Here is a 25016-nt window from a genome sequence, read left to right on the forward strand (position 1 = left end):
ATTTATCTCCCTTCCAAGACTGTGCCCTCGCCCTCAGCTTTCCCATTACATTCACTACTGATCTCACTTCCAAAAACCTAAATTCGACCACAGCATTCAGGTTCTCACCATTCAGAACAATATTGATTTTATTCTCATTATTTACTAAACACATCATAAGAGTGACCTATCAATCTGTCCAACTTCTCTTCTGATTGAGAGAACTGTACTATCTGCATACAACTGTAGTAAAATCAAATTTGTTCCACTATGGTTCAGCAGTAGATTGCTGTTACCTGACCTCATTCTTCTTTCAATTCCCCATCAGCGAAAATATTAAACAACCATGATGTTATAGTTTTAGTGCACTGTTACATTCATGTTTCTTTACATTCATGTTTCTGTTACATTCATGTTTCTTTACATTCATGTTTCTTGTTACATTCATGTTTCTTTACTGATATACAAGTGACATACAGGTACTCCTCACATTACTCAGAAGTGTCCTCTGAACACCATAAAAATTTTCAGATAGCTTTCATGCTATATGTGTTTTCTGAATTCATAAATGTTGCTTGTCCTCTTTTTCTCTAGAACTGTTTTCCCTACCTGTATGTATAAGTGTGAAAATCTTGTACACATTTTACTCACTCCTTTTTCTCTTCCTAAATCAACCTTATTCTTCACCTCTGAACTTACCGATCACAATCTTATCATGTATCTTATTGTTCATTATTTTTTACAATAATTTTTGAGCTCATCTGTTGTGTCTATTTGTATCATGAAGATGACCAGCTAATCCATTTAATGTAGTCAGCAAGGCAGATGAGCTCATGACAATGCCAGATTTAATTTTAAATGCCCGTATATTACTGGACTCCAACAGCATAACACTGTGCCATGAGCAAAAAGTCACCTTCAGCAATGATGTATAATCGTCAGTGGATGAAAAAGAGTGTAGTCTTGCCAAAGATCTCACCCAAGAGGAGTTCACCATTTCCCTGCTACTGATTGTAGTATATTGAAGCTGCAGGAAACCCCATGGAAGTGCTCTTGGGCTGTATGATAAATATAACTGCACACAGAACGTGTCTTGAGAGTTGTGTGTGAATTTGTATACAAAAACTAATCAGTAATTGCTCAATAACCTGTTCCCATAATTTCCTGCTCATGATGTTACCTCATTCATCTTTGCTTAGCTGTTATTTGCTAGGGATAGGTTTTTCAGCATCTCATGCTTCATCACATTATCAGTTGCCATACTAGTCTTTTCAAGATGACCAGATCCAGCTTTGTGGGAGTAATGATGTTGGAAGGAAAGAAGAAATAAGGTATCCTAATGGCAAACTTGGTCCTGCCAGTACATTTTGAAATCTTGCTTTTAGATTTATTTTCATGATTCCAAGCAAGAATGCTGGCATTTCCTTCTTAGGACAACTTATAACTTATGGATAGTTACTAATAGAGGAAAAACATCACCCAGAACAGAAATAGTGAAAATATTGCTAAAACCAGCACTGCAAGCAAAATTTGATCCCAACACTTAACAATATGGGGTAAATTAGGTAGTAATCGTTATTAGGTAGTAATCGTTTGCAGAATCCTATTAAAGACTTCAAACATCAGGTATGTATCTGCATTCCCATTAGCAAAACTTGACATGTGCCAGAACCTCAAGATGGAAGCGAAGACATCTTAGTCAAGAAACTTAAAAAATTATAACTCATAAGCTATCATTGGTTATTGGTAGTATAAACTTCATGAAGCCTCAAAATGTTGATCAGTAATGTCTATGTGTAATTTCAGTTGCATCAATGTGAATAATCATTTTGTGAAGGATACCACTGGTGACATTGTGCAGGACTTTTGGATGGGTGAGACGTCCAGGGAATACCACGACGTCACCCATCTCTGGCTTCAAAAGGCACTTCTGTTTGGGGAATTCCAACTCACCACCCTGTGGAGATACATTGGTCAAAATACTGTGCTTCTTTTAACAAGGTAGTTCCAGTTTTATGTTTATGCTGTTATATGCATTGTTTGTGTCCACATTTTTCTTAACTAAGATTCTTCTTTTTTCTCTGTTTTGCTCTTGTTTATAGTTCATTCAAGGACTTGCCTAAACATCTGGTCTTGACTAGAGAAATTAACCTTGAAAAGTGCTATGCAAATAAATGTCTCTGACTTGCAGCAGCAATGTATGTCAATATTCGTTTTAATTGTTCAAAAATACTGGTGCAACTCACATAATACCATAGCCGTCTGTACCTGATAGTGTTTAGTGGGTGTGAGGTGAATGTGGAAGGAGATGGTGGAAGCATCATGGTGGTTGGGCATGCCTGCCACCTCATCAGGATGAAACCGAGCCACTATGGAGTGCACCACTTCATCCTGCAAGGCAAAAGAGCCTGGATTTGAACCTTTGTGATGCCCCACAGGAAACAGCATCACCATCCCCTGCATTCGTGAGGTAGTGCCAGGAAAACACAAAAAAGGCCACATTCATTCACACTGAAAGTATTTGACACTGTCCCTTATATGAGGCAAAAGCGGGCCTTTCAGATAGGTTTAAGAGAGATACCTTTGGTGGATTTGAAATTACTTTAGATGAAGGGAACAGAGGTGATACATAAGAAGAGCCTTTTCTCTTTCAGGTGTTGTGCTGCAGGGCTGGTTCTTGAGACCAGTGCTATTCTTAATCTTTGTAAATAACCTCCCATAGAGAAAGGATTCATACCTGAATATATCTGCAGATGATGCTAAGACCATGGGAGATGTAAGGAAGACAAGGATTCCATCAACTTATGAATTTCAGAGATGGTCTGATACACCGTAGTTAAGTTCAAACAGGGGAATGTATTGTTAAGAAGATGAGACATGGTGGAAGTAAACCTTGACATGGTTTTAATCTTGTAGGAAACATGCTGCATGAATCTGTGTGAAAGGGACATGGGGGTTGATATTGTATCCAACCTCTTGTCAGACCACCATGTTACAAGAATTGTTAGGGAGGCAAAGTGAGTACTGACTGATAATAGAATCGCATTTATGTAAACAGATAAGATGTTCCTTAAACTATATATGATAGACTTGAGTGAGACATGTATCTCAAGCTTGGTGACTTTGCTTTTAAAGAAACATGAAGATTTAACAGAAAAGGTTCTGAGGAGGCAACTTAGTATCTGATGTAAACTGAGTTAAAGGCTGTAAAACTGCCCTTTACAGAAAAGAGAAGAATAAGTGGAGACCTTATCATAAGATTAAAATGTATGAACCAGTTTCACAAAGAGCAGAAAATCATATGAAAGGCAAAGAAAACAAAAAATGCAGCAGTGGTTAGAATCTGTCCAGTGAAGTTTAAGCACAGGAAATATGAACTATTGAAGATGAGAAAGGGAGTAAGCAGACTAAATTGCCACCATCATACTGGGGAAAATTTACAAGAATCAAGACTGAAAGGCCAGAACTGGAGTACAATTTTCAAATTTGGTCACTGCACTTCATGAAGCACAAAGAACTTCTGGAGAAGGCCCAAAGGAGGGTACAAAGATGATACAAGAATTGAAAGAGCTGAGTTATGATGAGAGGTTAACAGCACTAAATTTTTCCAACACAGAAGGAAGGAGAGTAAGAGGTAACATGATCTTAAACTTTTAAGTTTTAGTCAATTTTGACAATGTGAAGTGACACACACTTCAAAAGATGCAAAATTAGAACAAACATAGGCCATAACCTGATATAAAGCAAAAAGCTTGTTAAATATGAAGAAGTAACTTTCTTGTATGTGTGATTGATGAAAGGAATAAACTAAGTGGTAAAATTGTGATTATGGACAGTTTATATATTTGAAGTTTTGTAGCCTTGTGAGTGAAGAACTTCCTCTCTGTTCTGTACAAAAATGTAATTACACACCTTTGATAGACTACCAGTGGCAGGTAACTTACTGGCAGAGAGTATGGGAAGGCAATAAGCTGCTGGTTCTTGAGGACCTCATTGAAGATGGTGTCCATCAGGTGGTCCAACCCCAGCTGAGAGGTCCACTGGTCCACAGTAGGCACTGCTTCCATCCCTGTCACCAACTTCCTCTTGTCCTGTCAGGAGGTCCAAAGAAGTGATGAGTGTTAAGGGGATAGGATGAGGTTGTAGGGTGTGTGGCATGGTGTAAGTGTGTGTATTTGTATGATGCTTAGGATTATGTAGTGGGGGCTGCTGTAGGGGTGGCTTGTTCATTTCCTCTTTTATTTAGGCCCAGAGTCAGATTAATAAGAGATTAATTTGAATAAAGAAAAAGGATTCTGCAAAGATAATGAATTCAAACTGATGCATAATAAAACAAAGAATCGATTAAAAACTAACAAGGAATCCACAGAGAAACAGAGTTAAAAAAGGAAAATTGAAAATCTATTTGCACTATCTAAAGATACCCAACTTGCCTACAGTCATGGAAATTAGAATTTGTTGATAATTCATGTTGTATACTTAGTACGATATGTAAATATGTTTACTATGTATTTTCCCAAAATAAATGCAATCATTCAATTATTGATGCTTACCTATACCATCATCTTGCTACTCCTACCTCTTGATCCTGATGCTACACTTGAACTGGTGAACGTGAGAAATGCTTTAATTAAAAGCATGTGTCCCAGCCATATTTGCTGGCTACATACACTGATGGTGTAAGTAAACAAGTGTAGCTACAGTTCAGTGTATCTTGATGCCATATAGAGGAAGACCTACAGAATAACAAGTCCAACCCACACAGTATGAAGGATAGGAAAAAAAAAAGAACTCTTAAAAGACACCTATTGCTACCCTGACACATAGGGCTCAAACTTAGTGAGTAGGAGCAGCAAATATGGCTGGGAATCCTGTTTTCAAATCATTTTCTCATGGTTGCCATCTCGTGTGGCATCAGGAGTGAGAGGCAGAAGGATGGTATAAGTAAAATGATTCATTAAGTTTGGCATAATTCATAAATAGTGAACCTTTTTAAATATATTAACATGGATCGAACAAATCTATTTCCAATGTGGTCTCTTGATACATAAAAAATTATTAAAGGCACAGAGTAAAGAATAACAAAGAGTATGAACTTACAGTTGCACTAGATTCAAAACAGAATAATTTCATAATGACTAAAAACTAATATTAGAGAGGTGAGCACAAGCATAAAAGGATTAAAAATCATTTACAAACACATGAAGATCATTGGCAACTAACTTATTCCCTAAAACGATTATACACATTCCCTTCTATGACTGACTAGCATTCATTTAGGGAATTTTAACTATAATTATGAACTTTCCTTTTCTAAAACATGTTATTCTGAATGTGGATTTGAACGATCTTGAATCCAATGATATAATGAAGGGATAGGAGGAGTGTCAGAGGCTTATGGGAGGACTCGAGAAGACTTTATAGCATCATGACTGACTGTCAGCTGTTCACGTGGCTGACAAAAGTTCCTGTAATGTGATAGCCTTACATAGGAAAGGACAGCAAGACTGGCATAGGAGAGTAGAAACACTGCAAATATTTCCTAATTCCCAGTGATGTTCACTGAGAATTCTCAGTTTGAACTGAAAATGTACAAACCTTACATGAAGTAGATGTGACGGCCTGGGCATAGAAGCTTGCCAGCATCACAGGCCGAGCAAGGAGGTACTGTACTCACCTGGGGCAGAGCAGGGGACCACTGGTCATGCTGGTAGGCCAGGCGGAGGAGGTCTTGGGCGAAGCGTGGGGTGAAGGTTGGGTACTGGTACACCTCATCACAAGGCTGTCAGAACAGCACACATTATACACGTTTGCTAACTGCCATATTTAGTCAGTTGTATACTATTATTAGCAGATAAACTGTAGTTCAACCTTTGAAATCATCTATGGACCAAGAACAATACTTTCATCTATTCTGTGTAGATCATACCAAGCTTTGCTGTGTTACACCACCGACCTGCTTGAAAGAATGGCTGTCTATTTGTTGAAATAGCCCTGCTAGAGATAGCATCAAGGTAATATATGGAGTAAACTAGGAATTTTTAAAAAGCCTTAAAGAGTTTTCCTCAATACAGCCCATCCATAATCAAGTAAATCTCAAAAATGGAGAAAATCTTGCTCACTGATGGTGCCTCCTCCACACTCATCTCACTCATTCTCTTTGGTAGAACACCACTAATTCACAGCTTCTTCTTGATATGCATACCACCTCACAGAACAGGAGAAAACCAGACACATGTAAGTTTCCTTTCCTGATATCCACTCACAGCATAGGTTAGTAGAAACCCTGATACAGTCAGGGTTTCTTCCTTATAACCACGTCACCCACAACATCCCACTCATAGTCTTTCTCTGACATCTGCTTCAACCCTAGCAAAAGTATCACTCATAATTTACTGATGTCCTTATTACTCACCCTTATAACCTTGGAAAATTGGCCATGCATGACATCATTCCAGGTAGATGTGAGGTACATGAGGTTCCACAGGAAGGGGTTGGAAAAGTAAGAGGTTAAGTCAGGGGTACTGAGGTCATAATGGGTGGTGTTCAACATGACTCCAAGGTTGGGTGTGGCTGTCGTCACCACCATGGGCACACCGGCATCCCAAAGAGCACCACAGAAGGCCATGTCAGTAGGGTCAAGGTGTTGATGGGTCCTGGGCGGAGTGTAGGTATAGGGTGAAGTGAGCTGCGCCAAAATGTCATGTCGGATGGCATACACACCGCACACACAGGAGGCATGCCAATATCCTCTGTCATGAGAAACATGCATATATCATATATATATCTTTTAGGATATAGGAGAAAGAATGATACCCTTGTATTCCCAGCATGTTTTCCTTCAAACAGCAATACACAATGATATAACATTACCTTGCAACAAAGATTTATATATCCTTATTATACAGAGACTACTAAACACATTTTCTGCCTCCCATTATTTTCAAAGATGATATGCATGTAAGGTTTCTTGCACGTACAAGCATATGACAATTTCTGAATGAAGTTATCATTGATCTGATTGCAGAGACTAGTGTTTCTCGCAGCCTGAGTATCAGCAACCTGCCTTAGTGTGTCTTGATTGGTTAGTGTTCTTAATTTACTCTTCCTTGGCTGCCACTTCATTGTGGAAATTTTACTTCTGGGTGCTGTAATTCTTCCACCAGTAATTCAGGATGGTTGGCTTTACCATTCTAAGGGGAAGAAAGGCTGAATTCTCACCTGGAAGCAAGAAAATGTGGGCTCGTGTAATTTCTTGGGGCACTGATTGCTCAGAATGCACGATCAGGCATCTGCTTCCTGCAACACCTGAAAAGTGCTCACCTTGTTTAGATCAAGACTCTATGGATGTTGAATCCTTCAGGAACCTTGCCAATTCTATGCCTGGACGTCTGTAGATGGTAACTAAGGCCAAGGGGAGATAACAAAGCACTGAAATATAGTGTGACATCGCCTTTGAAAATGTACTGGGAGGTGGACAAGGTATTTTTTTGCGTACACTGCAGATTTTTTGACCTGTAAGGCATACATCGAACTAGATAAGATACTCTGTTCCATTTCAAAGTGATATGCTTTTCTTACTTACCAGTGAAAGGAAAGTAATCAGATGACCTTCACTGTGTGTATTTGTGTTACTGACCTTGCACTATGCTGTCCACTTAAGAGGTGGGCGTGGTCCCAGGAGTGGGTGGGGTTCAAGGTCGTTGGGTCAATGTCTCGCCAGAAGGATGCTTCGGTCCCTTTTTGGATTCTGAGGAATACGCGATGAAACTCACTTTGGTGAGGGGAGGGAGGGGGGAATCTTTCAATACTTGTGTATTGTGGACAAAAACAAAGGAAAAAAAGCTTAACTTTATATCAATCGATAGTTTTCACAGACAATGGTATCCAGCCTCTGAAAACTAAAGGATGTCCATAAAGTTTGCAGCTGAGAAATTCTTTTTAAAGAAAATACATTTATTAAGTAAATGATGATAACATCTATAAATAGTGATGATATTCTATACAGAATAAACTTCAAAGAAACATCCCAATACAATATAATATTGTCAGGTTTCGATACTTCAGAGTGGTTTTGTACACTTACCAAGGTTCAACGTTCAAAGATCTGGCTTTGATGACACCGTACTCAATATCTTAAAGGCCTTGAGTGCTGAATGGTCGCAGTACGCTGGTGTCTGACTTATGCTACCCAAGGTTAGCTCATAATAATGGGCAAGGCCCAAGAGGAAAAGTTGAATGTTTACCCTCAAGGTAAATCAATCCTAGAGGCATTAATGATGATAATATACTGATAGAGGGTTACCTGAGCGCGGGAGCCAGGACGGGATGTCCCAGGCTCAGCAGGAGGGCAGGGATCTCAGGGTTGAGGAAGACGTCAGAGTCGATGTGGAGGAACCATTTACACCCGAGCCGCATACATTCTTTCCTGCTCGTGGATATAACAGTAATGATAATGATATAATGTTAGTCACATCACAGTAATGATAACATAATGATTGTCGAGATAACGATAAGAATGATTATGAGATGAGATATTCAGGTCAAAATTTGTTCGAGTTACAGTAACGTATTGGTTTTCAAATCGATGTTCATTTCCTACCTCGTTCACATCCGTACCTTTAACATCATTTTCAAATACATTAATCAATGGTCCACTTCTATCGTGCTGCAGAAGTTGTACAGCCCGACTATCACAAATGATGTGGTAATGTAAATATAACATTTGAAATGCTGACTGAGATCGATTTCATCAACAAATGTTCAGTACTAACATTTTGCACTGAAGTTCATGTTCCTAAATATGTGAGGTTATATAGTGTACGTGCTCTCGTTGGCTAGTCCTTATCGTAGTTTTCCCATCTTTATTTGACAATCGTATGACTTATATAGCTCTCTTTACTCAGAGTGTGATTAATGAGGCAATTAATCTATTTCAATTTCTACCTTAGTGGTTAGACTGCGCCAAAACAAACGGCTATTGTGTACATGGCGTCTGCTCTAATGACACATTGACCTGATTATTTCGGCATAAGAAGTTGGTGGCACATATGAAGACATAGGTCCACGTGGATGGAAGACCTGCTTAGTCTACTGAAAACAAATATAGAATCGTAATCATCTGAAGTTCCACGGATTTCCAGAAGATTCCAAAAGGTGAAGAGATTATGGTCACAGTAGCTTTTAGAAGTCTTTTACATACTTCTTCAAACAGTTATCAAAATTGGACAAATCCTTGATCCTCTATGTAAATTTTCCGTGATATGTCACGAGTTAGCTAAGTTTTAACTTCCTCTACATGGCACTAATGACATCTCTTCTAAAATACAAGTACTCGAGGATAATTACACTTGCTAATTACAGTCTTCTTGTTCCAACTTTGTTTTGCTCACTCACCACCATCGCCTGAAGGTGTAACAAGCGTGTGTTTGTGCAACTGTTATAAGCCATTTTTGGCAGTGTTACGTCACGGTTACTTTAGAAAACTGTAAACAAGTAAAAGCTAGTAAGATAGCAGTGGTTGATACTTCTTAAGTATCTCGATGTGTTGTAAATATATCAAAAAAACAACTGTAAACAATCAGTTGTTGATAAGGATCCCAAGCGATCGCCACTTTTGATAAAGCATTTGAAATAAATCAGCGTAATCCGTATGGATAAAGAAGTCACGCTGAGAATGTTAGATGACCTTGATAAGGTAAGTAGTTTCTCGTTGAAATAATTGGACTGTTTGACGCTATCGCTGACTTATCCTCATGTCTGTATCTATGCTTTGAATGTGATTATAGTATGGACAGTACGGGTGAATATTTGTTTTCTGTATATGTATAAACTGTACAATTCTAGATATGAATGTTAGATAATATCTTTATCACCGTGATTCTTTATATATATATATATATATATATATATATATATATATATATATATATATATATATATATATATATATATATATATTGGAAAGGATCACAATTTTACGCGTGATCACGACATTCCTGAGTCGTGTTTCATTTATTCCCGTGGACTCATAGGAATATATATATATATATATATATATATATATATATATATATATATATATATATATATATATATATATATCGAAAGAAACTTTAGATGAGCTGCTCAGTATCAGTGTGATGAAAGGAAAAAGTATTAGTTTCATTTACTACACATTTTAGAACGAAAGATGTGGACATGTTTGGCGCCAGCATATCGAGACTCAGTATCACTGAGGAGGTAGGTAGGAGCCAAGCAGTCTGGGACCTGCGCCAATTAATGTTTAAGTTTACTCTTGTTGGCTCTGGAATATAAGGTCCTCAGTGGCTGAATGGGAGGCATTATGACACCTCCGCGACGCCTCGGTTAAAGGTTCCGTTGTTTGTCTGTATGTCTTTACAGAATCATGCGACAGGGATGGATACTTTCAGCAGGCTTAAACTTGTTAAGGGAGTTGGTCTTGAGCTACCTCAGCTCCGCCGAGTGTATTGAGGTCAAATTGGATTATCTTGGTTAAGTTTAGAGGTGGGTCAGCGATGATGATGTTCAGTTTGATGTTTTGCGTAAATCGAAAATGACTGTTGGTGTGCATGTCTTTTCGTGATAGCAATACTTTTTTTTCTGTCCGTTTTCAGAATAATTATGTTAATATTCGTTCTTTTTATCTGACTAGTGTTTAGAGCGAATCACACCGTGAACAGTAAATGATAAATGTATAATTTTTTTTTGCTTAACTTTGAAACACTTTTGATATATATTTATAGATTTTGATACCTCATGGTGGCTACCTAAAGTATCTTTTTCTTAAGAGAATTCTCATTATTAGCATAAGCTTATGCCTAAAATTATGAGTTTAAAGATATTTCGAATTGTTCCGAGATAAAGAAAATCTAACACAGTTAAGGTAAAGTCTCCTCACAATGTGATTAAATAAAGGACAAATGAACACATTGAAAGACAGACATGTTTGACTAAACCCACTTGTCAACAATTTTGAGTCAGAAGTTAAATTGATATTATCCCGAACAATGAGTCAAGTCACGCTATTCAATCAAATGGTAACTGATTTACATAAGTATTAAGATACTCTTTGTGAGTTAAATAGTATATGACAGTCAGAAAAATTCTGTGATGAGAGAATCATTCTTCTGGAGGGCGAAAGACTTATTCAGTTTTCAACTTATCTTGAAAGAATCGTAAAAAGATTTTGAAAGCAACGAGACGTGGGAGCCAGTTTCTCCATTTACATATTCATTATGGGGTAAGTTTCCTTAAGAGATAAATCTGGTTTTAAAAGCACTGCGCTTTCCATTGTGTAAGGATGTTTCTATAAAGGTATTTTAAAGAATTACTTGGAAGACAGTGTGGCAGACACATATGCCATATGTAAACCCAAGGACCCAACTGTTATGGGGTTCCTGCTCCTTTCATGTCCCGCAGCTTCCAGTAGCAGGGAAACGTTGGACTCCTTTGAAGTGAGTAGTAGCAGTAGTAGTAGTAGTGGAAGTGATCAACATGATACATGGCATGTATATGCCACTGCGACGTGTACACTCACAGGATCATGTTCTTGGCGTCGGCCTCATCCTTTATATCCCCTGTAGGCTGGAGGAGAGTGACTTTTCTCGCTGTCTGACGCAGGCGCGACGCGAAATCCTCCACCACCCCGCTGTATTGCTCCACCTGGGTGATGGGAGGGGAGACCTTTGATTTACTCGGTTACTGGTACATGCTTACCTGTATGGCATGCGCTGCTGGCCTTACATTTCATCATCCTGTGGGGATCAGTTCATTAAAAGTACTTTGTAGGACCAAGTGTTGCCGAGAGAATAAAAGAAATTTGGTAAAAGAAACACTCAAGACTGAAGGAGGACAAGCCTCAGTGTGGGAGAGGACTCGCTAGTGGGAGAAGAGCTAGCCAAGTTGTAGGAGTGGGACTGGTTGTGGGAGTGGAGATAACAAGATTATGAGAGTGGGATTGGTCAGATTGTGGAAGAGGGGCTGGTCAGGTCGTGGGAGTGGGGCTGATCGGGTTGTAGGAGTGGGGCTGGTCAGGTTGTGGAAGGGGGGCTGTTCAGGATGTGGGAGTGGGGCTGTTCAGGATGTGGGAGTGGGGCTGTTAAGGTTGTGGGAGTGGGTCTGCCCAGGTTGTGGGAGTGAGACTCGTCAGGTTGTGGGAATGGGTCTAACCAGTTTGTGGGATAGGGGCTGACCAGGTTGTATAGGAATGGGAATGACCAGTTTGTGGGAGTGGGTCTGCTGCCTAGGTTGCGGGAATAGAACTGAACAGGTTGTGGGAGTGGGGTTGACTGGGAGTAGGATTGTATGGTTGTTGTGGGGTGGGACAGGCCATAGCTTATGGGCCTGAGATTCTCGAAGCGGCTGAGGGTGTTGGAATGAACTTGGCTGTGGAGGGCGAGTGTGTGTGTGTGTGTGTGGGGTGGGGGGAAACAGGAGCGACTCGCTCGAAGCGGACTGACCTGGTTGTAGAGGAAGAAGTGCGTGCGGTTGGGATGGAGGCCGTGGAGCAGGAGGGAGGTCAGGCTTTCGTTCAGGAACGGCTGTGGTCTGAGGACGAACACCCCCACCACCACCTCATGCGTCACGTTCAGCACGGTCTGGTCGTCTGCGGCGAGCAAGAGAGGGTCGGGTACGGTCCTCGTGAAAGAAACTAGCTCTACTGTATCCACATGAACATCTTGATGGATATGAAGGATAATTGGGCATCGTTTTGATAAATAGAAGCTCGTGAATTTAACTGTAAATCAGAGGAGCGATTAGTGTTGTAGGTCCCAGAAGTTTTGTAAGCTTTAGGATAGTGTTGTTGTGAATTCCAGGAACTTCGAAGCTTTGTGATGAATTATTATTGTGACTCCCAGGAGTTTCGAAGTTTTTGGTTACGTTATTGTTGTGAGTCCCAGGAGTTTCGAATCTTTGCGATACATTATTGTGAATCCTTGGAGTTTGGAAGCGTTACTTTAGATTAACCGGAATTATATCATTTTCATCTGTTTTTACTTCTCATATGCAACTCAGATACACAGGAGAGGCAAAGGTTGAAAATTCATCAATGAGCTGCTCAAGTCAAAAAGAGATGGCATAAATGACAACGAGAAAGATATGATTGAATTTGGAAACAGGAAATGGAAGATAAAGGAAAGATTGGCAAAGACTATAGGGATGTAGGGATAACTACAGGCTGTAGGTAGACAGCTAGAGATTAGAGAGAAGTTAGCAAAAGACAGCAACAGTTAAACTGGGCTACTACAGGAAGGATGGGTTAGGTTATAGGCATGACAGCCAAAGATTTTGGAAAGGATAGGTAAAGAATATAGGAACGGCATCCTACTCTTCTAAAGAAGGATAGTCAAAGGCTAGAGAGTGACAGCTAAGGAGAGATGGAGGAATAATGAAAACACGGGACACACAGGGATGACACACACAGGCATGACTTATAAAGACAGATGGATCATATTAAGACACAAGCTCAGGAAAGACATTCAGAGACACAGAGATGGCGACTAAATGTCCTTGTTAAGTAGAGACCCACCAGGCTCTCTCTCTCTCTCTCTCTCTCTCTCTCTCTCTCTCTCTCTCTCTACACTGAGTGAGAGGATCTAGCACTGACCGGGTGTGATGCAGGAGACGCAGCCGTGCTCGGGGTGGTGGGCCCCCGTCAGGTAGTCAGAGAGGGCCAGGAGAAGGGCGCGGCCGTGGGCGCTGGAAGGCCCAGCCAGGAGAATAGGAGGGGCGCGGCCGTCCACCTGCAGCTCGTACCGTCCCCCGTCCGCCACGCTGAGGAGCAGTCGTCCTTCGTCCTCACCCACGCTGGACGTGTCGTCCAGGACGAGGAACGCGCGGCTCTCGGTGTCCAACTGGGCGCGGTGTCGTTGGCGCAGTTCGTCATCCCGGCGCAGTCGTTCGGCCAGCTGCGCCAAGGACGTCGCGCCTGCGTCCCGCGTAGCCTCCCGCACCGTCCGCGCCCACCCTGCCAAGGCTGGTGGAGGGATGAGTCACAAGGTGTTTGAGTGTGACCTCAAAGACCCGGGTAAGAATATCATTAGCAAAAATATACATCGTTGATACATAAGGGTCATCACGTACACCGAAGATTCTAGAACAGTTCGATGTAACGCTCACCGAATTATCAACGGAATACTTTAAAACCTTCCTCTAACGGACTGAACAGTAACAGGTGGCGCAAGATTAAGTCACAACAGCTCCCAGCGTCTGCATCCTAGCATGCATTCCAAGTTACCCTGGACGTACATATTGGATATATGGTATGAACTTTGGCTTGCAAAGAATAGAAGATGATCCGTTATTCCTCTTGTGTGTTATGACGTGCCAGTCACCACCGCTACTCCCGACTGGGAACACAGACGCTAACCCAGACTCACACGTATGTCATGTACATGTACACCTGCACTACAGTACTCCAGCCTCTCACAAATGAAATATCATAGATTTTGTACCTGTGGATGCTTCCCCCCTCTGCGCCATTAACACCACCTTTTCCACCCCGGTCCACCATACCTCCCATTTCCACTACTGTCCGTGCACATGCACCCTACACCGACACCTACCCCTACCAGCTCACGCACATCCAACTTAGCATCACTAGATAAGAACGAATCCTGCAACGAAAACACCTCTAGAAACACAACACACTCGCGCGAACTCATACGACAGACCAAACTAGACCTCTCACCCAACACAGTATTACACCACGGTGAAACGTGACACATCAGGACACAAGGTTGAGCTAACCCAAAATGAAACACCTTAAGTAACAAAGCTCGAGCACCTTTTAATGGGTTAGGAACGAACCGGTGTGCCGAGAGTGGTGGATGGGGAGAGAGAGAGAGAGAGAGAGAGAGAGAGAGAGAGAGAGAGAGAGAGAGAGAGAGGCACTGTACCTGTGAGGCGGTGGTCCGGGAGGAGAATGTCTGCTCCCACGTCCCGCAGGGCTGCAGCTACGGCGCTCCCCTCTGCCTGCAGCAAGCCCTCCGCCCTGAGTGGGGTGGGAGGAGGTTAGTAGAGTGGGGAGTGGAAGATAAATAGGGGGCTGCAGAAGGGAGGGGATAAGTACGTCTAAATGAACATGGGGGGAGGGGAGTCATGCTTTCCCTCTAAGTATCCTATAAAATGAAATAAACTCGTTTTCTTAAACGTGATTTGAACATGTGTTTTTAAATGGGCTATTCAATGCAGTTTAGAACGGCTCTTCGCCGAACTACGCGTATAACACGGTACTGGCGAACAAGTTACAGGTTTTTATGATGAATAACCTCATCAGATTCATACATAGAAGCGTATCCACCATACACTATCTTCATATATTCTTTACAATGGTATTAGATTTTTAGGATAAAAAAAGAGGTGTTTTTCATAACACTGATGTCATTCTCTTTGTCACGTGAATTTATTGTTCATCCACGCAATAAATAGACCTATGATGGTATTATCATTAAACCACTCGACACATTTCACTGGGCTTCTGGACCAGTTGGGACTGCACTCCATTCAGGAGCAGGCTCCTTTGGAACGAGAAGGTGTGCCCGATGAGACTTAGTTAAGATCCTTCCCCTCCACAGATGAAGATGAGGCCTTGCTCAAGGCTATTTCTCACTCGCATTGTTAACCACTTGCAAGCGGAGCCCCTTAATACTAGTCACTGAATATATTCAGTAAATATGCTTGTGTCCACCAGTCTGGCCCCTCTCTTCACAAACACTTACCCTATACGGTTAAAGTTAGCAACGAAGACCGAAAACAAGCGCCGGGAACTTGGGGGGGTTCTTCTCAAACAGTTCCAGAAGGCGCGAGGAAGACAGAGAAGAGGGGAAAATGGTGAGGGAATGGGAGGTGGGAATGATTCTCACCTGGGGAGAAATACGAGTATGTGGTCGTCTTTCTCATCTTCTCCGCAGCTGGGTCCTTCCTCCTTCTGTTGTACCTGAGGTGGGGGATGAGATGTCAGCAACACAGCACTCTGGCCTCATGGGGGTGTTATCATTATTGTGGCAGATATAGTGGCACTCTGTCGTTATGAGGTTAATAACTGTGGCACTCAATATGGGGTTAATAACAGGGACACTTTAACGTTATGGAGTTAATTACTGTGGCACTCTCTCAGTATGGGGTTGATAAAAGTGACACTGACGTTATGGGGTTAATAACTGTGGCACTCTCAATATGGGATAAATAAGTGACACTGACGTTATGGGGTTAATAACTGTGGCACTATGTCAATATGGGGTTGATAACTGTGGCAGTATGTCTATATGGGGTTGGTAACTGTGGCAGTATGTCAGTATGGTCTTGGTAACTGTGGCACTGTCAATATAGGATCAGTAACTGTGGCACTGTCACTATGGGATTCATAATTGTGGCACTCTGACGAAATGGGGGTACTGTACCACACAGCAACAGTAGCTCATGTACTGTACCACACAGCAACAGTAGCTCATGTACTGTACCACACAGCAACAGTAGCTCATGTACTGTACCACACAGCAACAGTAGCTCATGTACTGTACCACACAGCAACAGTAGCTCATGTACTGTACCACACAGCAACAGTAGCTCATGTACTGTACCACACAGCAACAGTAGCTCATGTACTGTACCACACAGCAACAGTAGCTCATGTACTGTACCACACAGCAACAGTAGCTCATGTTCGTCCGGTCTAGCCGACTCGAATCAGGCGCTTGACGTACCTCGTCTTGGAACGATGAGCCAAGCTGGGTCGTATATGTTCGAGGGGCTGCTACCTCCTTAGCATCACTAAGTTATAATATAGATTTCAAGAGACGGACTGTCCATCTATTTTCGAACTGTTTCTCGACACAAGAATGCAAGAAGCTTTTTATGATTTCTTCCTCGTATCGTTCGTCACTGGTGTAGCTGCCATATATATATACTATCCCTGGGGATAGGGGATTAAGAATACTTCCCACGTATTCCCTGCGTGTCGTAGAAGGCGACTAAAAGGGGAGGGAGCGGGTGGCTGGAAATCCTCCCCTCTCGTTTTTTTTTTTTTTTTTTTTCAATTTTCCAAAAGAAGGAACAGAGGGGGCCAGGTGAGGATATTCCTAAAAAGGCTCAGTCCTCTGTTCTTAACGCTACCTCGCTAACGCGGGAAATGGCGAATAGTTTAAAAGAAAGAAAAGATATATATATATATATATATATATATATATATATATATATATATATATATATATATATATATATAGGTTGTAATTATTTTTGGGGAGGGGAGGGGAGGATTGCAAACTGAAATGGAGGTTATATTTGCTGTAGGAACGATTGGAGTTCGTTTGATTTTACATCTCACAACTAGAGATAGAGCTAGTGTTGTAGCCGTATATGGATGTTGTGGCCCCTGTGGGTAACGGTCAGTTGTAGACAGGGTTGAAGACTGTCGCACGGTCATCAGAAGGATGTTATATGTCGCATATATAACTAAAGCTCTTCTAAAAACTTATTTAAACTCACCTGGATATCGTAAGATATAAAGGACACTTCTGTAGACTTACCAAGTCACCGTAGATTGTAGATTATAGTGTAGAATCAATGGACGTTGTAGCCACTCGTGTAGGACCACCCTGGAATATCGTAGCTATCATGTATACGGTCGTAGACTCACCTGGATGTTGTAGTCGAAGGCGTGGGCGGAGGCCAGGAGTTGCTCCTCCTCTACCCTACCCCGCGCCCAGCCGGCCTCCACGCCCACCACCACCTGGACCCTCACGGCTCGTCCGTCTCCCTCCTCTCCTCCATCTCCACCATTGCTCTTCGTATCTAGGTCTTCTTCCTCCCATCCTCCAGGTTCCTTAGCTCCCTCGCCGAGGCGGCTATCATCTCCCGTGCCTCTCGCTGCCTCAGTTACTTCCTCGCCGACACGATAGCTTTCTTCGCCCAAGATGGCTTCTCCCTTCACGTTTACCTTATCTTCACCTTCCGCTGCGTTGTCTGTCGAAGAGAATCTGACATATGGCAGCAATTTCCCTCTCGTTCCTACAGTTAGATGAGTCGTAATGCCGGATAAGGCGACCAGGGTCATTAAGACGGTGCAAGTTGCGGCTCCATCCTGGCGACGAGACCGAGTTTATATGTCTGTGGTGTAGGGGAGTGTGGCGCGCAACCTATGAAATATCTCGGGTCTTTTACATTGAGGTCGCCCTTCCTGTGACTCACTGCGACTACCAAACCGGCTCACTTTACGGTGTGCTATCTTTTGTTTCCATTTTTAGAAATAGATCTTCATCGTCACTCTCTTCAGTAATCGAATTTATGTGTATGATACCCGCACTATACTGTCCCCATAGCCTAGCTAAACTCACAGAGTTAGCGACGGCGTCTTACTAACTTTTTTCAAACAAAACAAGTGTTTATTTTTGAGAGCTTAGATTAAGAACCACCAGTCAAGTCTCTGCAAAAATCACCAACTAAATGGACTGGTAAATGAATGTATGTATATACATTTGCTTGTTCTTCCTAATTGCCTCTCCTGCCTTCGCTAGATAGCGTCAGGAAGAGAAGAATTACGGCCTCATTTGCACACATTTTCTGTCTGGGTCTCAGTGTATGACGCACGGAAACTAGACTCTGCTTACTTACACTCTAACATGCATCACATTTTACATTCACACCCCACACACTTTACGCACACACTCAAACATTGTTGCCCTAAATCCTTACACTCTTCTGCTTCCTTAGTTAATTGTTCACAAGAGAAGGGGGCCAAGTGAGGATTTCCCTCAAAGGCTCAGTCCTCTGTTCTTAACGCTACCTCGCTGACGCAGGGAGATAGCGAATAGTATGAAAAAAAAGAAAGACAAACTAAGCTGGAAAGAACATGTTAGGACCGTCATCAAACCCACCTATCTCGTCTCTTCGTTCTTCGTGAACTCAAGAACACCCACACAACTGCAAGGTTCATCATCACATCACATCACATCTTTATAATATTATTATTTCTACTATTATTACTACAAATGATGATGATGATCACATTATCAATATTGATAATAATAGTAATGATAATAATAATGATAATAATAATGATAATAATAATAATAATAATAATAATTGATAATAATAATGATAATAATAATTATCATTATTATAATTATTATTAATATTATTATCCCGAGGGACAAGGGAGAACGAATACTATCCATGTATCTTGTGCGACATAAGTTGGGCGAGAGCAGGGGACTAGGAAATCCTTGCCTTCGGTATCCATCCTTTTCTTACAGTAGGAAGAGCAAAAGGAACCAAGCGAAGGTGTATCCAAGCAAGGGTGTATCCAAGCAAGGGTGTATCCAAGCAAGGGTGTATCCAAGCGAGGGTGTATCCAAGCAAGGGTGTATCCAAGCGAGGGTGTATCCAAGCGAGGGTGTATCCAAGCGAGGGTGTATCCAAGCGAGGGTGTATCCAAGCGAGGGTGTATCCAAGCGAGGGTGTATCCAAGCGAGGGTGTATCCAAGCGAGGGTGTGCGTCGGTGGAGAGAATGAGACGGCGGTACAAGGACCAAAAGTTTGGAAGGATGGAGTAACAAAGTTAGCGTTCCATTATGTTATATTACAGTTTTACAGCGAGAGGATCTTTTGGGCTAAGTAATAACCTGAACTATAACTTGCAATTATTTTTCGGTATTTTTCCCCAGGGTAATAGATAGATTTGCTTGTAAACCTCAGTATGAGGAATATTGATTATTCAATGTTGAATAAGAATTTGGGATTGAAATATTCTATGGGGATATTAAGCGTTATAAGTAAATCATTACATATTACATATTCATTGTGTATCTTGCGGCTAGGGGGCAGCAGTAAGAGACATTTCCCAATGGGTATTTCAGGTATAGAAACGTTTCATTGTTAAATTCAATTTTTTTGAACAAAAAGTTTTTTTTTTTTCAAGGGGGCTGAAAAAAATACCCTGAACTATTATTACCTGCAATTTTTTTTTCGGTATTCTTTTGAGGGTAATACAGATCTGTTTGAAAACAGTATAAGGACTATGTTCCATGTTCAGTACGACGAATCTGCCCTAATCAAATATTATTTGGGGACATTATGCCCAGTAAATTTATTGCTTACATTATGAAAATATTTTGTGATTTTCCGTTTTGTATCTATTGAGAATCTGTCGGCATGGGAGAGAGCATTGTGAAATATTATCCTTGATTATTTCAAGTACAAAGGCATTTCCTTATGTTATAATTTCGAAGAAAAACTTATATTTTTTGTATATATATAATACAGAAATTCGATCTCCTATCACTAGAAGATCCAGTTCATATGCATGTTATCACTAAAATCCCTCAGATTGCCCACCTATTATGTTCACGACTCAGCCGCTCCTCCGGCCAGTAATGCCTCCTGTCCCTTCACGGGAAACGATGATTTGTCGTGGAGGAGTTGTCTGGCGAGTGCAAGTGACGTGGCAAACGGATAGTTTTGCAGTTTCCACCCTCAACACGATGTGCAATCTACATTGTGTGCATAGCACCGTTGATATTCATCTGTACTCTTCTCACAGTCATACCCTACAATACCTGCTGTTTCTACACTATTTTTCTTATTGGATCATACCGTGTTACAGTGTAAGCTCTTCCGTATTGCTGTGACTGGAGATGAACTGAACCTCCCATCATATGGAGTGGTGGTCCACAGTTTAGAAAGGAAGAAGGTACACCATCAGTGTGTGAAATGTCATCATCGTCCCCAAGTCCCTGAAAATGAGAGTTGTCGACGTTGGAGTCGGAGGATTCATAAGAAGAATCATTAATCTTCTCTGACGAACAATCTTCAGATGACCGACTTGTGTCCCATGGATTCCTACTACAGCGTCTGCCAATACCCTCTACCTCAGAATACTGACAAGAGTCATCGTCAGACGATTCATCGTCAGACGATTCATCGTCAGACGATTCTTCGTCAGACGATTCATCGTCAGACGATTCTTCGTCAGACGATTCATCGTCAGACGATTCTTCGTCAGACGATTCATCGTCAGACTATTCTTCGTCAGACGATTCATCGTCAGACTATTCTTCGTCAGACGATTCATCGTCAGACGATTCTTCGTCAGACGATTCATCGTCAGACGATTCTTCGTCAGACGATTCATCGTCAGACGATTCATAGTTAGAAGAGTCATCATCGTCAGAAGATTCATCGTCAGATGAAGAGTCGCAAGATGTTACAGATTCGTCAGAGTTGGACTGGCAGGTTTCAGATTCTTCGTCGGGAAATATGGTCATGTGATATGGATATTATCCACTGACTCTCTATGATTGCACAGGTGTAATTTCTTCTGACTAAGACTCACTTAAGAAAGGTTCTGAGAAATGCAGTATGTCTTCATCAGAGGCGACGTCATTTGTTCCTAAATCACCCCTCACTACTGGTGGATTCACAAACCCGTGCTGAAGTATTCTCTCTTCCCTGTTAGATTCATCCATAGTCATTGCCAGTTTTTACCTCTTATTCATCTGAAGCTGGTGATGTTACTCTTCAAGCTAACGTTTACATTTACCCCTAAGCATTCCCAGGTTTTGCCTCGTATGCATCTCAACTTGGTGATCTTCTGCTTCACGTTAACATTTCTATTGCGCCATAAACATCCCTAGTCTTTGTCGTTTGCACATGTGAAGCTGGTCATATTGTTCTTCAAGCTTACGTTTATATTCACCCCTAGACATTCCCAGGTTTTGCCTCGTATGCATCTCAACCTGGTGATCTACTTCACTTTAACATTTCTATTACGGCATAAACATCCCCAGTCTTAGTCGTTTGCACATGTGAAGCTGGTCATATTGTTCTTCAAGCTTACGTTTACATTTACCCCCAAGCATTCCCAGGTTTTGCCTCGTATGCATCTCAACCTGGTGATCTACTTCACTTTAACATTTCTATTACGGCATAAACATCCCCAGTCTTAGTCGTTTGCACATGTGAAGCTGGTCATATTGTTCTTCAAGCTTACGTTTACATTTACCCCCAAGCATTCCCAGGTTTTGCCTCGTATGCATCTCAACCTGGTGATCTACTGCTTCACGTTAACATTTCAATTGCGCCATAAACATCCCTAGTCTTTGTCGTTTGCACATGTGAACCAGCTAATATTCTTCTTCACGCTAACGTTTCTATTGTCCCATAGAGATCCCCTGTTTTCCTGGTCTGAACATCTCAACGAGGTGATGTTCCTCTTATCTGCCTTGATATAAGAGGTTGGAAGGTCCTTGAGTCAGCGCTTCACTATGTTGACATTAGTCTAGTCTTGCTCGCTTGGCCACTATCCCTTGTACGGTATTTCCTTCGCCCTGAATCCCGAGTTTCCTCTTCTTGATTGGAGTAGACATGGTAGTATTCATCTTGGGGTCGGTTTCTTGTTCACAACTTACTTATGCACATGTCATTCTACAGAGTTGTTGTGATAAATAGATCAGATACTAACAGATAATAAGAGTAAAGTTAGTCATGGCGTGATCCACGATGCTGCAGGGTATATGAGCAGGAATAGAGTACTGTTATGCAATGTAGTGTAAGTGTATATAAGGGGCTGACAGAGTAGTTAGGGTTGTTAATGACTTCAGGCTGAGTAGCGAGGGTTTCTTAATGACTTAGGGGTCAAAGAGTAGTTAGGGCTTCTTAATGACTAAGGGGTAAGAGAGTGGTTAGTGTTTTGAATAACTATGGGGTAACTGAGCAGTTATGGTTTCTCAGTTACTACGGGGTAAGGAGTAGTTAGGGCTCTTAATAACTGCGGGCTAAGGAGTAGTTAGGGTTTTTAATGACTACGGAATGAGTCGTTAGGGTTTTTTTAGTGACTTTGGGCTACCAGAGTAGTTAGGGTTTTTAATGACTGCGAGGTAACAGAGTAGTTAGGGTTCTTAATGATTACTGGGTAACAGAGTAGTTATGATTTTTAATGACTTTGGGCTAACAGAGTAGTGAGGGTTTTTAATGACTACGAGGTAACAAGAGTAGTTAAGGTTCTTAATTACTCAGTAGAACCGAGTAGTTAGGTTTCTTAATGACTATGGGGTAGGAGAGTAGTTAGGGTTTTTGATAACTACCGGGTAACAGAGTAGTTAAGGTTCTTAATGAGCACAAGGTTATAGAGTAGCTAGGTTTCTTAATGACTAAGGGGTAAGAGAGTAGTTAGGGTTTTTAATGACTACAACAGTGTATGAGGGCGCATGATGAAGACAGTCATCTAAATGCATATAATGCAGACGGGCAGACTGGGTGGAAGGTTACAAACCCATGGTGGTGCTGAATAATTCAGGTAGACAGATAGCGTACAAAGGCGGTTAGAAAGAGTGGAAATGAAGATGGGTGGGTAGTGTAGTGAAGATACGCAACTGCACATTAGTGAAGGTTATGATATTGGTAGGATGATACAAACCTCAGTCATGATGGGTGGGTAGTGTAGTGAAGATACACAACTGCACATTAGTGAAGGTTATGATATTGGTAGGATGATACAAACCTCAGTCATGATGGGTGGGTAGTGTAGTGAAGATACACAACTGCACATTAGTGAAGGTTATGATATTGGTAGGATGATACAAACCTCAGTCATGATGGGTGGGTAGTGTAGTGAAGATGCACAATTGCACATTAGTGGAGTTTATGATATTGGTAGGATGATACAAACCTCAGTCATGATGGGTGGGTAGTGTAGTGAAGATGCACAATTGCACATTAGTGGAGTTTATGATATTGGTAGGATGATACAAACCGCAGTTATGATGGGTGGGTAGTGTAGTGAAGATACACAATTGCACATTAGTGGAGCTTATGATATTGGTAGGATGATACAAACCTCAGTCATGATGGGTGGGTAGTGTAGTGAAGATACGCAACTGCACATTAGTGGAGTTTATGATATTAGTAGGATGATACAAACCTCAGTCATGATGGGTGGGTAGTGTAGTGAAGATGCACAATTGCACATTAGTGGAGTTTATGATATTGGTAGGATGATACAAACCTCAGTCATGATGGGTGGGTAGTGTAGTGAAAATGCATAATTGCACATTAGTAGAGTTTATCATATGGGGGGGGGGGGGGCTGGAAATCCTCCCCTCGCGTTTTAATTTTTCCAAAAGAATGAACAGAGAAGGGGGCCATGTTCGTGTGGTTTTATGCGTTATGAGGTATTATCCATGCGGAGGAAGAATGAAATGGTTGAGATGAAATGAATTGGGACGATGTGGAGGGGGATGAGGGAGTGCTTACGACGGCATTTTGTCGAAAGGCAGGGAGGGGGGGGGGGGGGGTTAGTGCGTAGTGCTTCACCCATCCACCTCAGGAAGATACGGAGTTACGAGAGAACGAGTCTCGCGAATCATGTTGAGGGTGATTTTCCATGTTGTGTCTATGTATGAGAGAGAGAGAGAGAGAGAGAGAGAGAGAGAGAGAGAGAGAGAGAGAGAGAGAGAGAGAGAGAGAGAGAGAGAGAGAGAGAGAGCGCACGAAACCAGCCCCCGCTAAACAGACCCCTATCACTCAACTCACCTGACATCAGGATGTCACCAGCAGCCGTCGCCACCCACAGTAACAACACCCACATCGCCTTCATCATTTCCCCCTCACCGTTGTGACCACACACTGTTTTCCCGCCGGACGCCCACCACCACCACACAGCGCCAACACAGCAGGAGTGTGCGCCGTGCAACTGAAACGTCAGCTGGTGCAGTGCACGGTGTCCGCGAGATTATTTCCAAGTTTTCCTGATGTTATTTTCCGGTATTTTGGCATGTGTGATATTATAACTGATTGGGTTTTATGTTCATTTAATTTAACTTTTTTTTTTGTTTTTGGTCAAAAGTGATCTTATCAGAGCATCAGATATATCATCCTGAGACTGAATGAAAGCGGATCGTAAACAGAATCCTATGCTCATTTTGCGCAAATATTCTTTAGAGAAACGAACATTTGCCGGGCGAATCCTGTTATCATATATACATAGTAAAACAGTGTTGAACATTCACTAAATTTCTGTT

At 41.7% G+C, this 25016-nt stretch overlaps 1 protein-coding gene across 1 annotated transcript; it reads right to left on the reverse strand.

Moving 5' to 3' along the window:
• Positions 1 to 326: 326 nt before the first annotated feature.
• LOC139749806 (procollagen-lysine,2-oxoglutarate 5-dioxygenase 2-like) lies at positions 327 to 24695 on the reverse strand. The gene is made up of 14 exons (XM_071664078.1): positions 24529 to 24695; positions 17639 to 17964; positions 15867 to 15940; positions 14901 to 14995; positions 13610 to 13978; positions 12462 to 12607; positions 11540 to 11664; positions 8285 to 8407; positions 7619 to 7729; positions 6395 to 6731; positions 5657 to 5761; positions 3924 to 4070; positions 2248 to 2370; positions 327 to 1936 (listed from the first exon to the last, which is right to left on the reverse strand). Exons 1-14 carry the CDS (start codon positions 24593 to 24595, stop codon positions 1760 to 1762), a joined length of 2325 nt encoding a protein of 774 aa, XP_071520179.1. The 5' UTR covers positions 24596 to 24695; the 3' UTR covers positions 327 to 1759.
• Positions 24696 to 25016: the final 321 nt, after the last annotated feature.

Source organism: Panulirus ornatus, chromosome 8, assembly GCF_036320965.1.
Source record: "Panulirus ornatus isolate Po-2019 chromosome 8, ASM3632096v1, whole genome shotgun sequence".
In the NCBI taxonomy this organism is placed as follows: domain Eukaryota; kingdom Metazoa; phylum Arthropoda; class Malacostraca; order Decapoda; family Palinuridae; genus Panulirus; species Panulirus ornatus.